The sequence below is a fragment of the Lepisosteus platostomus genome, chromosome 15, assembly GCF_059453375.1.
Source record: "Lepisosteus platostomus isolate fLepPlt1 chromosome 15, fLepPlt1.hap1, whole genome shotgun sequence".
NCBI classification, from domain to species: Eukaryota; Metazoa; Chordata; class Actinopteri; order Semionotiformes; family Lepisosteidae; genus Lepisosteus; species Lepisosteus platostomus.
This window is the reverse complement of record NC_142625.1, coordinates 27,185,899-27,198,591: the sequence shown is the minus strand read 5'-3', so window position 1 is coordinate 27,198,591 and position 12,693 is coordinate 27,185,899. Positions and strand designations below refer to the sequence as shown.

General features: G+C 45.9%; 1 protein-coding gene across 1 annotated transcript; it reads right to left on the bottom strand.

Moving 5' to 3' along the window:
- Nucleotides 1-2,382: 2,382 nt before the first annotated feature.
- Nucleotides 2,383-12,690, bottom strand: tmem74b (transmembrane protein 74B). The gene is made up of 4 exons (XM_088607940.1): nucleotides 12,550-12,690; nucleotides 11,796-11,857; nucleotides 7,990-10,913; nucleotides 2,383-6,770 (listed from the first exon to the last, which is right to left on the bottom strand). Exon 4 carries the CDS (start codon nucleotides 6,702-6,704, stop codon nucleotides 6,012-6,014), a length of 693 nt encoding a protein of 230 aa, XP_088464066.1. The 5' UTR covers nucleotides 6,705-6,770; nucleotides 7,990-10,913; nucleotides 11,796-11,857; nucleotides 12,550-12,690; the 3' UTR covers nucleotides 2,383-6,011.
- Nucleotides 12,691-12,693: the final 3 nt, after the last annotated feature.

Genomic DNA, 12,693 nt, shown 5'->3' with positions numbered 1-12,693 from the left:
TATGGCTGCTTATTATAGATATGTCGTTAATTTTTTTTTTTTTAAGTGTTGGGAATACAGGTATTTAATGAAAATGTTGAAATCTTGCAGAATAAAAAATCAACTCTGTCCGGCATTACGTAAGGATAATTTGTAGAACTTAACAGTATTATTTTCCTTGGGTTTGTTTATTTCTGAATTGCCCTGCGGCACAGCTGGAAGAACGGGAAATTTCACATCAAGGAGATCGGGTTCATTCAGCCACCATCACTGGAGATAATCCACTTCTGCTGTGTTTCAATGGTCTGCTCCACTTCCAGGAGGTCCGAGAGAGTAAGCTCATTTAACAGCTGGTGGCCTCAAGCTTGTCTTTTTTGTATGCAAATGTGTCTTAATTCATCGAGGGTGTTTGTTTTTCTCAAAGTGCGGAAGAGCAGCTCAGGTGAGGCTGGTGTGAAGCCCTCCCTGAGTTATGTTCCTGATATAATTCAGCCGTCTTTCATCACAGCGCACATCCTGCACAGAAAGTGCCTGTCATTGTACTGTGTTATAAATGGCCTCTGTGAGGCTGGAAGAGAAGAGACGTGCAGATTCAGCCTGCAGATTTGAAGTTTTAGACTCCGCCTTATTAAAATCAAATCACATGGAGATCAAGAGAAGCACAAAGAAACGGCAGAGTCCAGCAACAGTGCTGGTTCCAGTCTCTCTTACCAGGAGAGCCTAATCACGTCAGACTGAGAGCAGTCCTGCTCATACAGTAGTGGCCGTGGTTGTAGTGTGCAGTTCAGACACGGAGTCACCGTGTCACTGGCTGCCAGTCGTGTTGTTGACAAAGCTCTGTGCCCCTGCTGCCCCTGGTGACGGTCTGTTGCTGTTCACCCTGAAATTATTCCGCTCTTGTTTCCAGACTGTTTCACCCCCCCTTGTTTTCAGCAGTATTTACATCGCTTTGCTGTCTGTAGCTGTGGGTCTTGTCATCTGCTTCTGTCTGTGATTGTATGAAACCCTGTCTGCTTGGCAGGTTTGGGACTGATGAAAACAGGAATTCCTTTCCAGTATTTAAAGACGTGCTGTACCTAAAAAAGCCTGTAATCATAACAGAAAACACTGGTATCGGCTTAATTCCTTCTTATGTGAAGAAGCAGTCTTGGTCTCTGGGCCCCATTCTTTAAGGACTGGTATTTCATCAGCGATTCCAAGACAGAGAGAGTGGCCTGAGCCAGGGAAGCAGTGCTCCCCTCCGGGAATCGGGAGATTAGTTCTATTGGCAAGGGAGCGTTCATTCAGTTTCCACAAGGTCCCCACTGCTCAGTGAACCTCCTAACAGTGGAGGTCCAGGTATTCATGCAGCCCTGAGCTAGAAAAAATCCCTTCATGCTTCTCAGTTAATGCTCCATTATCCACAGCTCCCAGATCTGCAGTAATAGGATCAGTTAGTTTAACTTGTCCTACGTGTTAAAGCCAGCGTCTCTGGCCTTATTATGCAATGGGATTTGCTGTGCATTTTCTCACAGAGCCGGGAGGCTGCGCAGAATTTCCGTGGGTTGATGGCTGTTGACTCCTGTTGCTGGTTTGCAGAGGGCAACTGTCACTGTCTGCGAGGTCACAGTGTGGAACATTGATTTTTAACTGACAACAAGCACTGCTTAATATGGTGGTTATTTGCACCTGCGAAGTTAACAATGATGCCTTCTTATTGTTGCATGCTGTTGGTTTTAAACTAAGTTACCTTTCTAGATGTCCTGTGTGGGGAAAACTAATGGTTTTTGTTTTTGTGTGTGTCCAAGGTGCTGAGGTGTCATAGCCATCAAATTGCTTTCCCAAAAAAATCAGTTCACCAAACCCTTTTATGAGCAAGCAGCAGTGAGAAATGAGATTATAATAATAGCGTCCCAAGAAGCATTCTGAATGTCAGTGACTGGTGAAGGAACAAGGCTGGGGACAGCAGCCTCTGAAGAAGGGAGAGATCATTGAGCTGAATATAATTAATGTGCATTTAAAGAAAGAAGAAGATAATTCAATGAGCTAAATTAAGCCTCTTATGGTGAGAAAATGCAATTCAACCAAGAAAAATTAAGAGGCTGGTAATCAGTTTAGTCTTGGTTAACAGAAAACGAACTGCCTACTGATATACTTTCAGAAAGACAAAAGGGGCTTTTCTTTCTGTAGAAAAAATACACGATTTCAGCAATTACTGAGCTCTGCTGTCCTCACGGTTCCGCTCACAGTAAGACGGCCTCTGTTCCTGCTGACCGTGCCAGACACAAAGATTCAGAGCTGTAGTGTCTCATTTACAGTGGCCTTGGCTGAAGATTCAGTCATTAATTCCACTTTGGCCACTATACTCCAGTGAGCTTCCAGCTGACTGCTGCAGCACGCAAAGAGGCAGTCAGGTTTAACCCATCAAAAGCAAAAAAAAATGTTTTATTTGTCACATTTAAATCATCAAAACGTTTTTCAAAATTTTGTATGCGTACAAATAAGCATATATCACATTACTGCTATACTGCAAATTCAACAGATTCACAACATTTTACAGAAATTTACATGCATCAACATTTTTGTCTCCAAAACGTTAACTCTTGTGCATGGTCACTTAAGACACCGTGGAAATAGCTGCTTACTGTGCTGCTTCAGATGAGATCATGGAAAGCGTGAGTCTCTCCTGAACAAGGTCAGCGACTTAGGCACTGCAGTGAGGAGCTGTGCTGTTCCCAGTCATTACCTTCAGAGACTGCAATACAAACACTTGCACGCTGTAGCACACAGAACTCCCTGTTCAAAACGTTAAATCCTCTACTACAGGGCTCATCAGCTTGGGACCCCTTTCACTCCCTTGCACTGTTTTCCTACAACCATCTCCTGAATGATTTACTAGACAATTAGAGGGGCTGAATGCAAGTTCTGGAGTGGATTGGGAGTGGCCTGGGCTGAACAGCTCTTCTGTGCCAGCGACGACTTCCCACTGAAATGAATATCAGTCTGAAAGCTGCATCATATTTTGTTAAATAAAAATGAACACAATGTATTATTTTAAAAATAGTTTCCCGAAGCTGTGATTTTTATGCTAAATGATTCTGCAACCTACTACAGGAAATTTTGCTTAAAATGTAAAGAGCAGATGATTCTTTCTCAGGTGCTTGTCTTTGCTGTACAAGAGCTGTGGTGATATTATATGACGGGTAATTACTAGATTTCCCTCTCATGCATTTTAAATGGTAACTGCAGAAGAATGTTGAATTTCTGTATTATTTCAAGTCTCGTTCCTAATCTGGTCACAAAGGATATAGGGTAAGACTGTAAACTGTCTAGTTTAAGGGTGACCAGTCCAGGTCTGGGAAGGCTTGTGTAACTGCAAAGATATATCCCAGCTGAGCTCACAATTGTCTTAACTGGAACATTTTAACAATGTTCCCCCAGCCTTCAGGTGCTGGTGATTTAACCTACAGCCCCACAGGCCATACAGAGCCAGGCTGGGCACCCTAGTGTGTCTCTCAGCACAGACAAGACTGTATAGTGATCAAAGATTTAGATGTCACTTTCCAATCCTGCCAGTCCTGCTCCTGCTAAATTATTCCTTTGGCGGTGAGGAGAGTCCATTTTACCTGTATTAACTGAGACCTGTTCACACATGTGCATCTGTGTCGATCAGACACTTCAGCAAAAACTTGAAAGGACCTTTCCTGACACTTCAGCTGTAACTAACAATTTACCATCTATACCTCGCAGAGTAGTTTTCCATTCTGGGACTGAGCTGTTGGCAGAGCGGGGCTGAATCACGCTCAGCTTACTCATTCAGAGAACTGACGGAGGAGTCCCCTTTTGTCACACAAGGTGGTAGCTTTCACAATCACACATTTCACAGAGACACACAGCAGGCTGAGGACTGGATCACATCCTGATCAATAAGCTATCTCCCGACATTAATCAATCACAATCAAGTTACTCCAAATGCATGCGTTAAGCAGGGAAAGTAGGAATTATGTTTTTAGACTTCTTGGAACCCTTTTCCTGCATGGAAATAAAAAAATGCAACCAAATGGATGCAACCAAAAAATGGCTGAGCTAATTTAATATAGTTCCACAACATGACATCTTGTAAGCATTACATTAAAGCCTTTGTCATTCACTACACTTCACTGGACCACTATTATTTCAATAACCACACTGAGAGAAATTATATTAATGGCCACTGCCAAGACCCTAAATCCACCCAAATTAATTTGTATCTCATGAAAATCTTGCTTTAGACCCACATTCACCCTTGTCATCAAGTATCTGAAGCCAGTTAAAGATCCCTGTAAACACTGATACTCACTCGGCGGACATTTGCTTCTCACCTTATAGTTTTGATCGTGTTATTCTTCGACATTGTCCAACGTGGTGCCATTGCAGATGTCAGAACCAGAACCCTGTGCTTTGGACGGAGAAAGTGTTTTGTCACTTTCTACTGGCGTCTAATTTTTAGATGCCGTTTGGAACAGGACTGTTACTGTTTTACAATCTGTAAATGTGTTTTGTGTAAAGCTGTAATATTTCTGGATGCCTAGAAAACTTTCTTTAGAAAAAGCATTTCCCAATACATTCGTATAAACTATAAAACTGTTCTTTTCTGCAGCTCTTCATTGTTTTTATTATGTAGGTTGTTCTCTCAAGGCATTTCATGGGGCTGAAATAGGAATGTTTCTCAGGCCTTTTTAACCACTTCACTTGATCTGTAAGCTTCAAATTACACAGAACTCAGGGCGACACTGTGTATTCTAACAAACCAGCACCTCTGTTTGCGGGTACCAGTCTGTTAATGAGATATTCCTTCACAATCCCATCCTGCCTATATCTTCCACTCACTTGCAGCTGCGTCAGTTGAAAGGGCTACATTCTGACCTCTGTCTGGTTATCTCTTTGAAAATGTTTCTCATCTTGGTTGAGATCATGAGGTGACAGTGTACTGTTTTAATTTAATATTATTTAGTGTGCCTTCATGAAACAATTGTTTTTTAAAAATCGTGGATGAGCTTTACATGAATGTCTCTGAGGTTCTCTGGAGTACTGTCAGAGTGTGGATAAAAGTCATTTAAAACTATCTCTCAGGGATAAAAGCCTGGAGTTGGAATTCTAATAAATGGATGGAAGATATGTGCTCATACAGGCACTGTATTAAACTCAGGTGTGCTGTAGTATGGATGCCAAGTTTTCTATTTTTGTCTTTGGGCTAGAACAGCGGCCTAATCCTGTTAAAAAATCAGTCCCTGCCTCCAGATGCACGCAGAGTAAAACTCTGAACCTCATCTTTCTGTTCTTTAGTGAGTCTGCAGAAGGTCTGTGCAAAGGTCACTCATTTTTCCACTCCATTGGAAGAACTCTTGCAGTACAAAACGAGAATCAATGATTTCGATCAACTACAGTATTTCTAAGGAGCTTCTCATGACGTTCCACTTGTAACCCCGAGCTGAGCTGACAGGCTGCCATGTGTGGAGTCAGCGTCCCCACTACACACAAATACAGGGTCTGGGCATGTTGTCTTAAGGCATATTAGTATCTCAATTTAATTTATAAAACACATCTAATGTATATAATCCCACTATTCAGATCTATCAAACACCATGCTCACTATTTCTCTTAAAGCAACTTAGATTAATCTATCAGTAGCAAACTCAACTGCACTGTGACATTGTCTTTTATGGTGCTCGCTGTGCTTCGTTAAAGTCTTCATTAACTGAAAATTGATATCATTTCATAATTCCACATTTAAAATGAAATAATTTATGTATACTTCAAAATATTGCAGAATGGTCTAAAGTTGTGCTGCTGTTTATCCTCTGTGCTACGACGAACCGTTTTAAGAATGTAGGCTGAGCTCCAGCTTCCTCGCTTCGCGGTGCCACTTCTGCGCGGTTCAAACCTGGAAACTACCCTCGCCTGGCCGCCGGCCCTGCCGCCAGAGCCCTTAGCTCACTGTCCGGCCAGGCACCGCGGGTTCCCCCTGTCGGCTCGCCCGGGCCTCCTGAGAGACTGCACACCCGGGCAGCAGCTTAGCCGGCTGCCTCCTCGCTCGCCCCGGCAGGACCCGGCTCCGCCTCCACCAGCCACTCCCTGCCCTCGCCGTCCAGCTGCCTCATCCGCAGGTTGATCGATCCGTAGGCCTTCCTGGGCCGCCGGGAGAGGGCGAAGGCCCGCCGGCGGTACAGGTCCCCCTTGTAGATGGACACCATGAGCAGCACGGACAGCAGCATGCCCCCCAGCGTCAGCAGCCCCAGCCCCGCGATGATGCACTTGTCCAGGTGCGAGCCCAGCCGGGCGTAGTACATCTCCAGCCGCTCCATCTCCCGCGCCGTCACCGCGTCCGGGTTCACCTTGGACTCGCGGGGGATGGTGTAGGCTATGATCACCAGGACAATCCCGCTTATCAGGAACACCAGGGCGAAAATAAATCCGTAGTCGACCGAGTGCGCGCTGGGTTCCGCGTCCCGCTCCTCCTCGGAGCGAGGGGAGAGCTCCTCCCTGTGGCCTGCCGGGGGCTGCGAGGGTGCCCCCCCGATACTGGAGGACCCGTAGCCTGCCGGGCTGCCGGATGAGGTGCCGGGAAAGCCCGTCTCCTGCTCCTCGCCCTGAAACGAGGCGTTCTCGATGCCCGCACCGGGAGCCGCCCGCGGCGCTGGCCGGGCGGAGAGCCGCACGCTCGCATCGCCCAGGTCTTCCAGCTCCACGGCGTTCAGAGCCTCCATCGCCAACCGGGATCACTCATCCCGCACTCGCCACTCCCCGCCGCGCATCCTCCCGCGAAGGGAACCCTGAAAAGACGGATACGAGTGTTGTTACAAACTGCCGCCTTTCTTTCGTACTGTCCGCTGTCGGGAATGTAGTGGAAACTACAAGCGGAGAAACCGCGTATAATGTCACAGTGAATAATTACTTAATACTGAAACGACAGGCAACGCGCTTTTTCCACTCCTGTTACTATAATTGTTGTTGTTGTTGTTGTTGTTGTTGTTGTTGACGATGATGATGTTGTGATCGATGTTAAATCAGTGAATTAACTCGATGAGAAAAAGAAAACCGTTATGAAATGAGATTAAATTCCCCCGATTCGCAGACTCGAATAATATTGTCTGTGTAGGCATCGACTGTCTCTCACACTGGCGGATCGATTCTGCTAAATATTTCATTTTAAACAGAATGCGGGGTGCACACGGATTTACGGACGTGTGCGGTTGTACTGCTGTGATGAATGAGAGGTGTGGAGGTATAAATACTTCACGCACGGTAACTGGTGGCACTTTTCTGGCTGGGTCCCCTGCCCTGCCCGGTGTGAAATCCAGGGCTGTAAAGTGAGCTGTGCTCCGCTGCCTTCCGATGTTGTGTATTATAAAATAATAATAATAATAATAATAATAATAATAATAATAATAATAATAATAATAACAGCATCACAGCGTATCAATTGCTGTTTTAGCTACACTGCACGTCAGCAAGATACAAGTTCCCAAGTCAGGCTCATATTTAGGCGCTGAACATGCTTATTGATAAAGCGGCACTGGACAGTGTTTCTCTTGGGGTCAATATTTATTGCCGTTAATGCGCGTATTGCTTCATTCTGAACCCTTAGAGTGGCGTCTGTCCGGCTGGTGTGGAAATCTGTGTGCGGATTTCGCCAAACACCGTGACAGCCTTTCTCTCCTCCTCAAGTATCACTTCGTTGAGTTTTAATACAGGGCAGCTGATGGTCATGACGGTTGACATGGCCGTTTTAGCGGAAAGTGTTGCGCTCCTGCCCCGAGCAGCGAAGAGCGATCCGGCCGGGTGATCCGTCCGGAATCAACATCCGTCCCTGGGAGCGCAGAACGGCAGATGACCTTGATACACATTTGGAGAAGCCTTCAGGCGAGATCGGATTCGATATTTTTAAAGCAGGATTGTCTGCATCCGAACACAAGGCTAGAGAATACAGAAGGCAGTTAATTCGTTAAAAAGAAGAGTTAAAAATAATGATGTAGAAAAAGCAATACGTACCTGAAAATGTGTGCTGTGGTGTGTAAGGCGGAGATTATGTCGCGGAAGGATGCAGGATGCTGAGGGAGGCAGCGTGCAGACAGATGCAGGAGCAGAGCTGAAGGACTGGCCATGCGCGGAGGACGAGAGCAGGGACCTGGCGTTTCGACTGAGACTCAGGTCCAGGAGCGGCCAGGCGGCCGGAGCAGACTCCGGCGAGCCGCCCTGCTCGATAAATGCGCGGTTCGGGAAAACCGCTGTCGTTAGCAGAAGTATTTCCACGTGTCCTATTTTACTAGCCTAAACATCTTGAGAATTGGCATGTCTCCTTGTAAGGTCGTGCACGGATGATCGGGCTAGCTTACAGCTCCGAGTGCAGCATCACGGCAGTGTCACGGACCCCACTGAAGCCCCTCGGTCACGGGGCGAGGAATCGCTTTATAAATCATCCCAGCGCCGCCTGTCCTTCCACACTCTCGAAGGAGTGAAACTAAGGGAGAGAGCAGCTAACAGCAGCCTGTGGTCTGTGCAAGAAAGGCAGCCGATATCTCCAAAAGGAGCCAAATAAATCTTTATGAATGTGAGAGTCTTGCTGTTGTGTCCGGACTGATGTATCCTTAAGCTTTTTTTTTTTCGCTGTATCAGACCCGATAGAGTAAGTCTGTATTTTCCAGAGTGCTGTTTTTACTAATGTGCTGGGCTCTTGAAAAGCAGCCTCTAGTAAAGGTTGCAAGTGGGCAAAGCCGATGAGCAGCCCATCGGCACAAGCCCTGACAGACAGGCGAGGGCAGGACTGGTCACTCGCCTCGACGTGCTGTGATCTCATGTTTCTGCGAAGCAGCGAGGCGGGCGGGGGGGTTGCTGGCTACAGGGGCTCGACTGCAGAAAGAAGAGGGTCGGGTCCCTCGGTCTCAGTTCTAGTTCTGCGGGAGAAGGCCAAGGCGAAAGCGTGCTCTGTCGTCTGGAACAAGAGAGGAGGCTGTGCTGCTGTCTCATACACAGAAGAATCAAAAGCTGAGGGTCGTTAGTAGCAGTAACCTATCACAAATCTGTGAACTGTCGCAGTGTCCAGAGATTGTTTTATGCACTTGCTGTGTGCATCACAGTTGTGCACAACTGCTGCTACCGAGACAGACATTGTGTACTGTCTTACTGGTACCCGGCGGGGTCTGTGTTCATCACAATTCCCTCTAGAAACGACGGACGCGTCCCTGGAGCCTGGCGTTGCCAAGCAACAGTGCGAGGGAGCGGGATTATCCTGAGGCAAAACAGACAGAAAGCAGATGAAGCGGCTAAAAATCATAATTATGACTGTTTCCTTACATTGATATAACGATTCCCGACTTCAATAATCTTCCGGTATTAACACAATTACTGTGGTTTACAACCAGAAAGTTAACACTTATATCGATGTTTCTATGTGGACATAATTTAGAGCAGGCGGATATTTGAAGCGGGGGCGGCCTCAGAACAACAGGCAATGCTGACCTGCTGACAGTACGAGCTCTGTTGTCCAATGACAACTATTAAAATTGTCTCTTCAGACGCAAAGATCGATCTAATTTGCACCAGAGCCGTTTGACACTTATTCATGGGGTTGAACAATATGCCATTAAAACGAAAACAAGTTTTTAACTCTAACCTGTAGTCTCTGCCACCTGGGCTAGTTAAGCAATGAAGGCTCAGTCCAGTAAGTTACTGGAAGTCCTGTACTGACCTGGAAAGGAAGAGCCACTGGCATGAGCTTGTGCACGGAAAGAGGCTGTCTTGCAGTGAATATTTCATGTGCCCCAGTTGCTTGAGATGAATTTAGATTGAGCCGTTAGCTTACTCATTTTCCACCTCATTGTCCCGAAGGCAGACAATCAGCTTTCTGCTCCGTCAGACACTGTGAGACTGCAAGGCAGACAGTACCTGGGTGAATAATCCCCATAAAGAAATAGCAATACTGTAATAATCTCTCAAAAAAACTGTCAGACTCCCTTGCTAGCTGTGCATTTGAGGCATAATCACAGATTAGGATATTGTAGCCTGTGATTTAATTCAGGGCTAATAGTTTCAGTCATTTTAGTCCTGAAAGGCAGTGAGTTTCCACCAAGAACTAATGCTTTTATATACAGTATTCAACAAATAAGTTACATTATTATTCAATTAGACAATAAAAAGTATTCTTTTTTAATGTAGAGGAAAACTGACTTAAATATGTACTTAAAAAGGGGGAGGTTTCCAGTGACATTTAAAACTATTTCATGCATTTTATCAGAGCTAATAAACAGCATAATCACAATATGCAATTGCCAAAGGCTACAGCTGGCTGTATTCATGGAATGACAAATTTCTCTGTTTTGTTAGGAAGTCATCCAAGTAATAAAAAAATCTTGCAGTCAGTTTAAAATAGCTAAGGGAACAGAGATGTGGAATTATCTTTAATTACAGGACTTTATTCTAATTTTTCAATTCTAGGAATTAAGTCTGAAGTGTTCCTTAGTTTCCTGGAACCCTTTGATTCCTGAGTTAGGGAACTAGACGAGACAGTAGGGCCTCTCTGCAGCCATTCTGCACCAGCAGCCCCACCAGGAGACACACAGCGACCATTCTGCACCAGCAGCCCCACTGCACAGCGGCTCAGGGGGAGGAGTAATAAGATAGCACATCAGTTGAATTAAGGGAGGCCAGATTGTGCAAAGCCAGAGTGGAATTTAGCCAGGACACCTGGGTTAACACTCCCATCTAATGAGCAGTGCTACAGGATCATTAATGATGGCGTAGTCAGGGCCTTGGTCCAACATTTCAGCCGAACATCACATCACGTCTCCATCGTCTTCTCCCTCGCTGTGGGATCTGCAGATCAGCACTCAGCTTCCACACAGAGCACAACCACAGCGTGCCCGGGGGAGTGACAGCCTGGGCCTTTTGTCCTCAAAATTCCCCATCATTCCCATCACCTACGAAGATGGAGCACAGCGCAGTCAGGAACCCCTCCCCTCTCCCCCAGCCAACGTGTTCGTCAGGACATACATTGATCAGGGCTGCCGAGCCAGGAAAAATGTGAGGTTACCATGGAAACAGCAAATCTACAGAGTTTCACCCCCGGCCCGTGTGAGGGTTCCTGCAGATTCAATGCATAATTCATGCTGGCATTAAGATTGACAGAGTGCCTCTCTGCCAGCTCTCCACCACCCTTCTCTCTCTCCAGACACCTCCTAACCCTCCTTAAAACTGCTCACGCTCCCAGGCACCCCTCTCCTTACCTCTCTGTCACAACACACAATTAGTATTTATTGAAATAATCACTCATGCAGTGGATGCTGTAATATCAGATCTCAAGAGATACTGTTTCGATGACCGAGAGATCACCGACAGTGATGTGAATGAATTTCTAGGGCTGCACCTTTCTGGAGCGCACCTTTACACTCTCCGGTCAACCGCGCCACCTAGCGGTAGGTTGTCTCAACGCTCTCTTCCACCTGTTCAGTCAAAAGTGTTTCTAGGCACAGTCCTTTAATTCGTGCGTCCTTTGTGATGCTCCCAATTTTACCACAAAGTAACGAGAAGATGGTCTTTACGACAGGAGCTCATTCCCCCCAACTTTATTAAAAACATCTGATCGATATTAAGTGTAATCACTCAACTGTATTCTACAACAGTCTATCATACGTTGTAAAACTGCATCCATTAACTTTCCCGTTAACAGCCAGCTAGATGCATTGATCGGTTGGAATTAATACGGACGTGTAGATTTTTATGGGATGATAATTATTATACTAGAGATAAATATAATTATTCCGGGAACATATTTTACTAACCACGTCACTACTATATCTCACATTTTCAATGCACCTCTCTCTTCTCTTTGAGGACCTGAGACGAGAAGCTGCCCCATCAATGCCTGTAAGAAAATAAAAATTATTAGGATTAAATTGCAATATTCCACTTGCGGTATTTCCTGTCAGAGGAATAGGTGACGTACACGTTTTATTTTTTTAAATTGTATAAATCTGAGTCCTCTGCGAAAATGAGATTGTGTCCAATGACCTCCGCCACGGACGCCTTTTAAACAGGCTATGGGGGAGACAGCTGGTTTTCCCGGCTGGGTCCTGAGGAGCAGGAGCTGCGCAGGAGAGTTGCAGTGATGGCGGCGGAAGAGTGAGCGTGCAATGAGAGGTTAGTGCCGGAATCTCGAGGTTTTCAACTTAAATATCTTTCATTTTCTTTACGGCATATACAATGGTCACTGCAGACGTGTGTTTAACTGGCTCGTGTGTCGTGTTTGGTTATGCTCAAATATTTGCCCGAAATAATCCTAAACTACCCCTTTATGTTCAGTCAGAAACAAAAAGAAATGGGTTAGAAAGAGTGGTGTTTTATTGAAAGCGGTAGCTTCGGTGTCGTTAAGGTACAGGTTGTATTTTTTCATCACCCACTGCTTGGAAGCAGCTCAAGTTGTCCGGTTTGAGAACAGGAGACCCGGAGGATCTGAACGTTTGTGTGCGCTGTCCGCGTTTAAAAACGGGTCTGATTTTATCTCGACGTCTAGCAGAGCACTGGCGGTCTGCAGATGTGGACGACTCCCGGACTGACCTGCGAGTAGTGTTCAAATTTGGGGTCAAACTTTGCACTTTAATCCTCGGCCTGGGCTGGGTGTTTAATGCACCTCCCGGGGGTAAGGCGGCGCAGCCGGGCGGTTCAGAGCCGTAACGTTGTCCTGTTTCTCTCCCGAGGCCT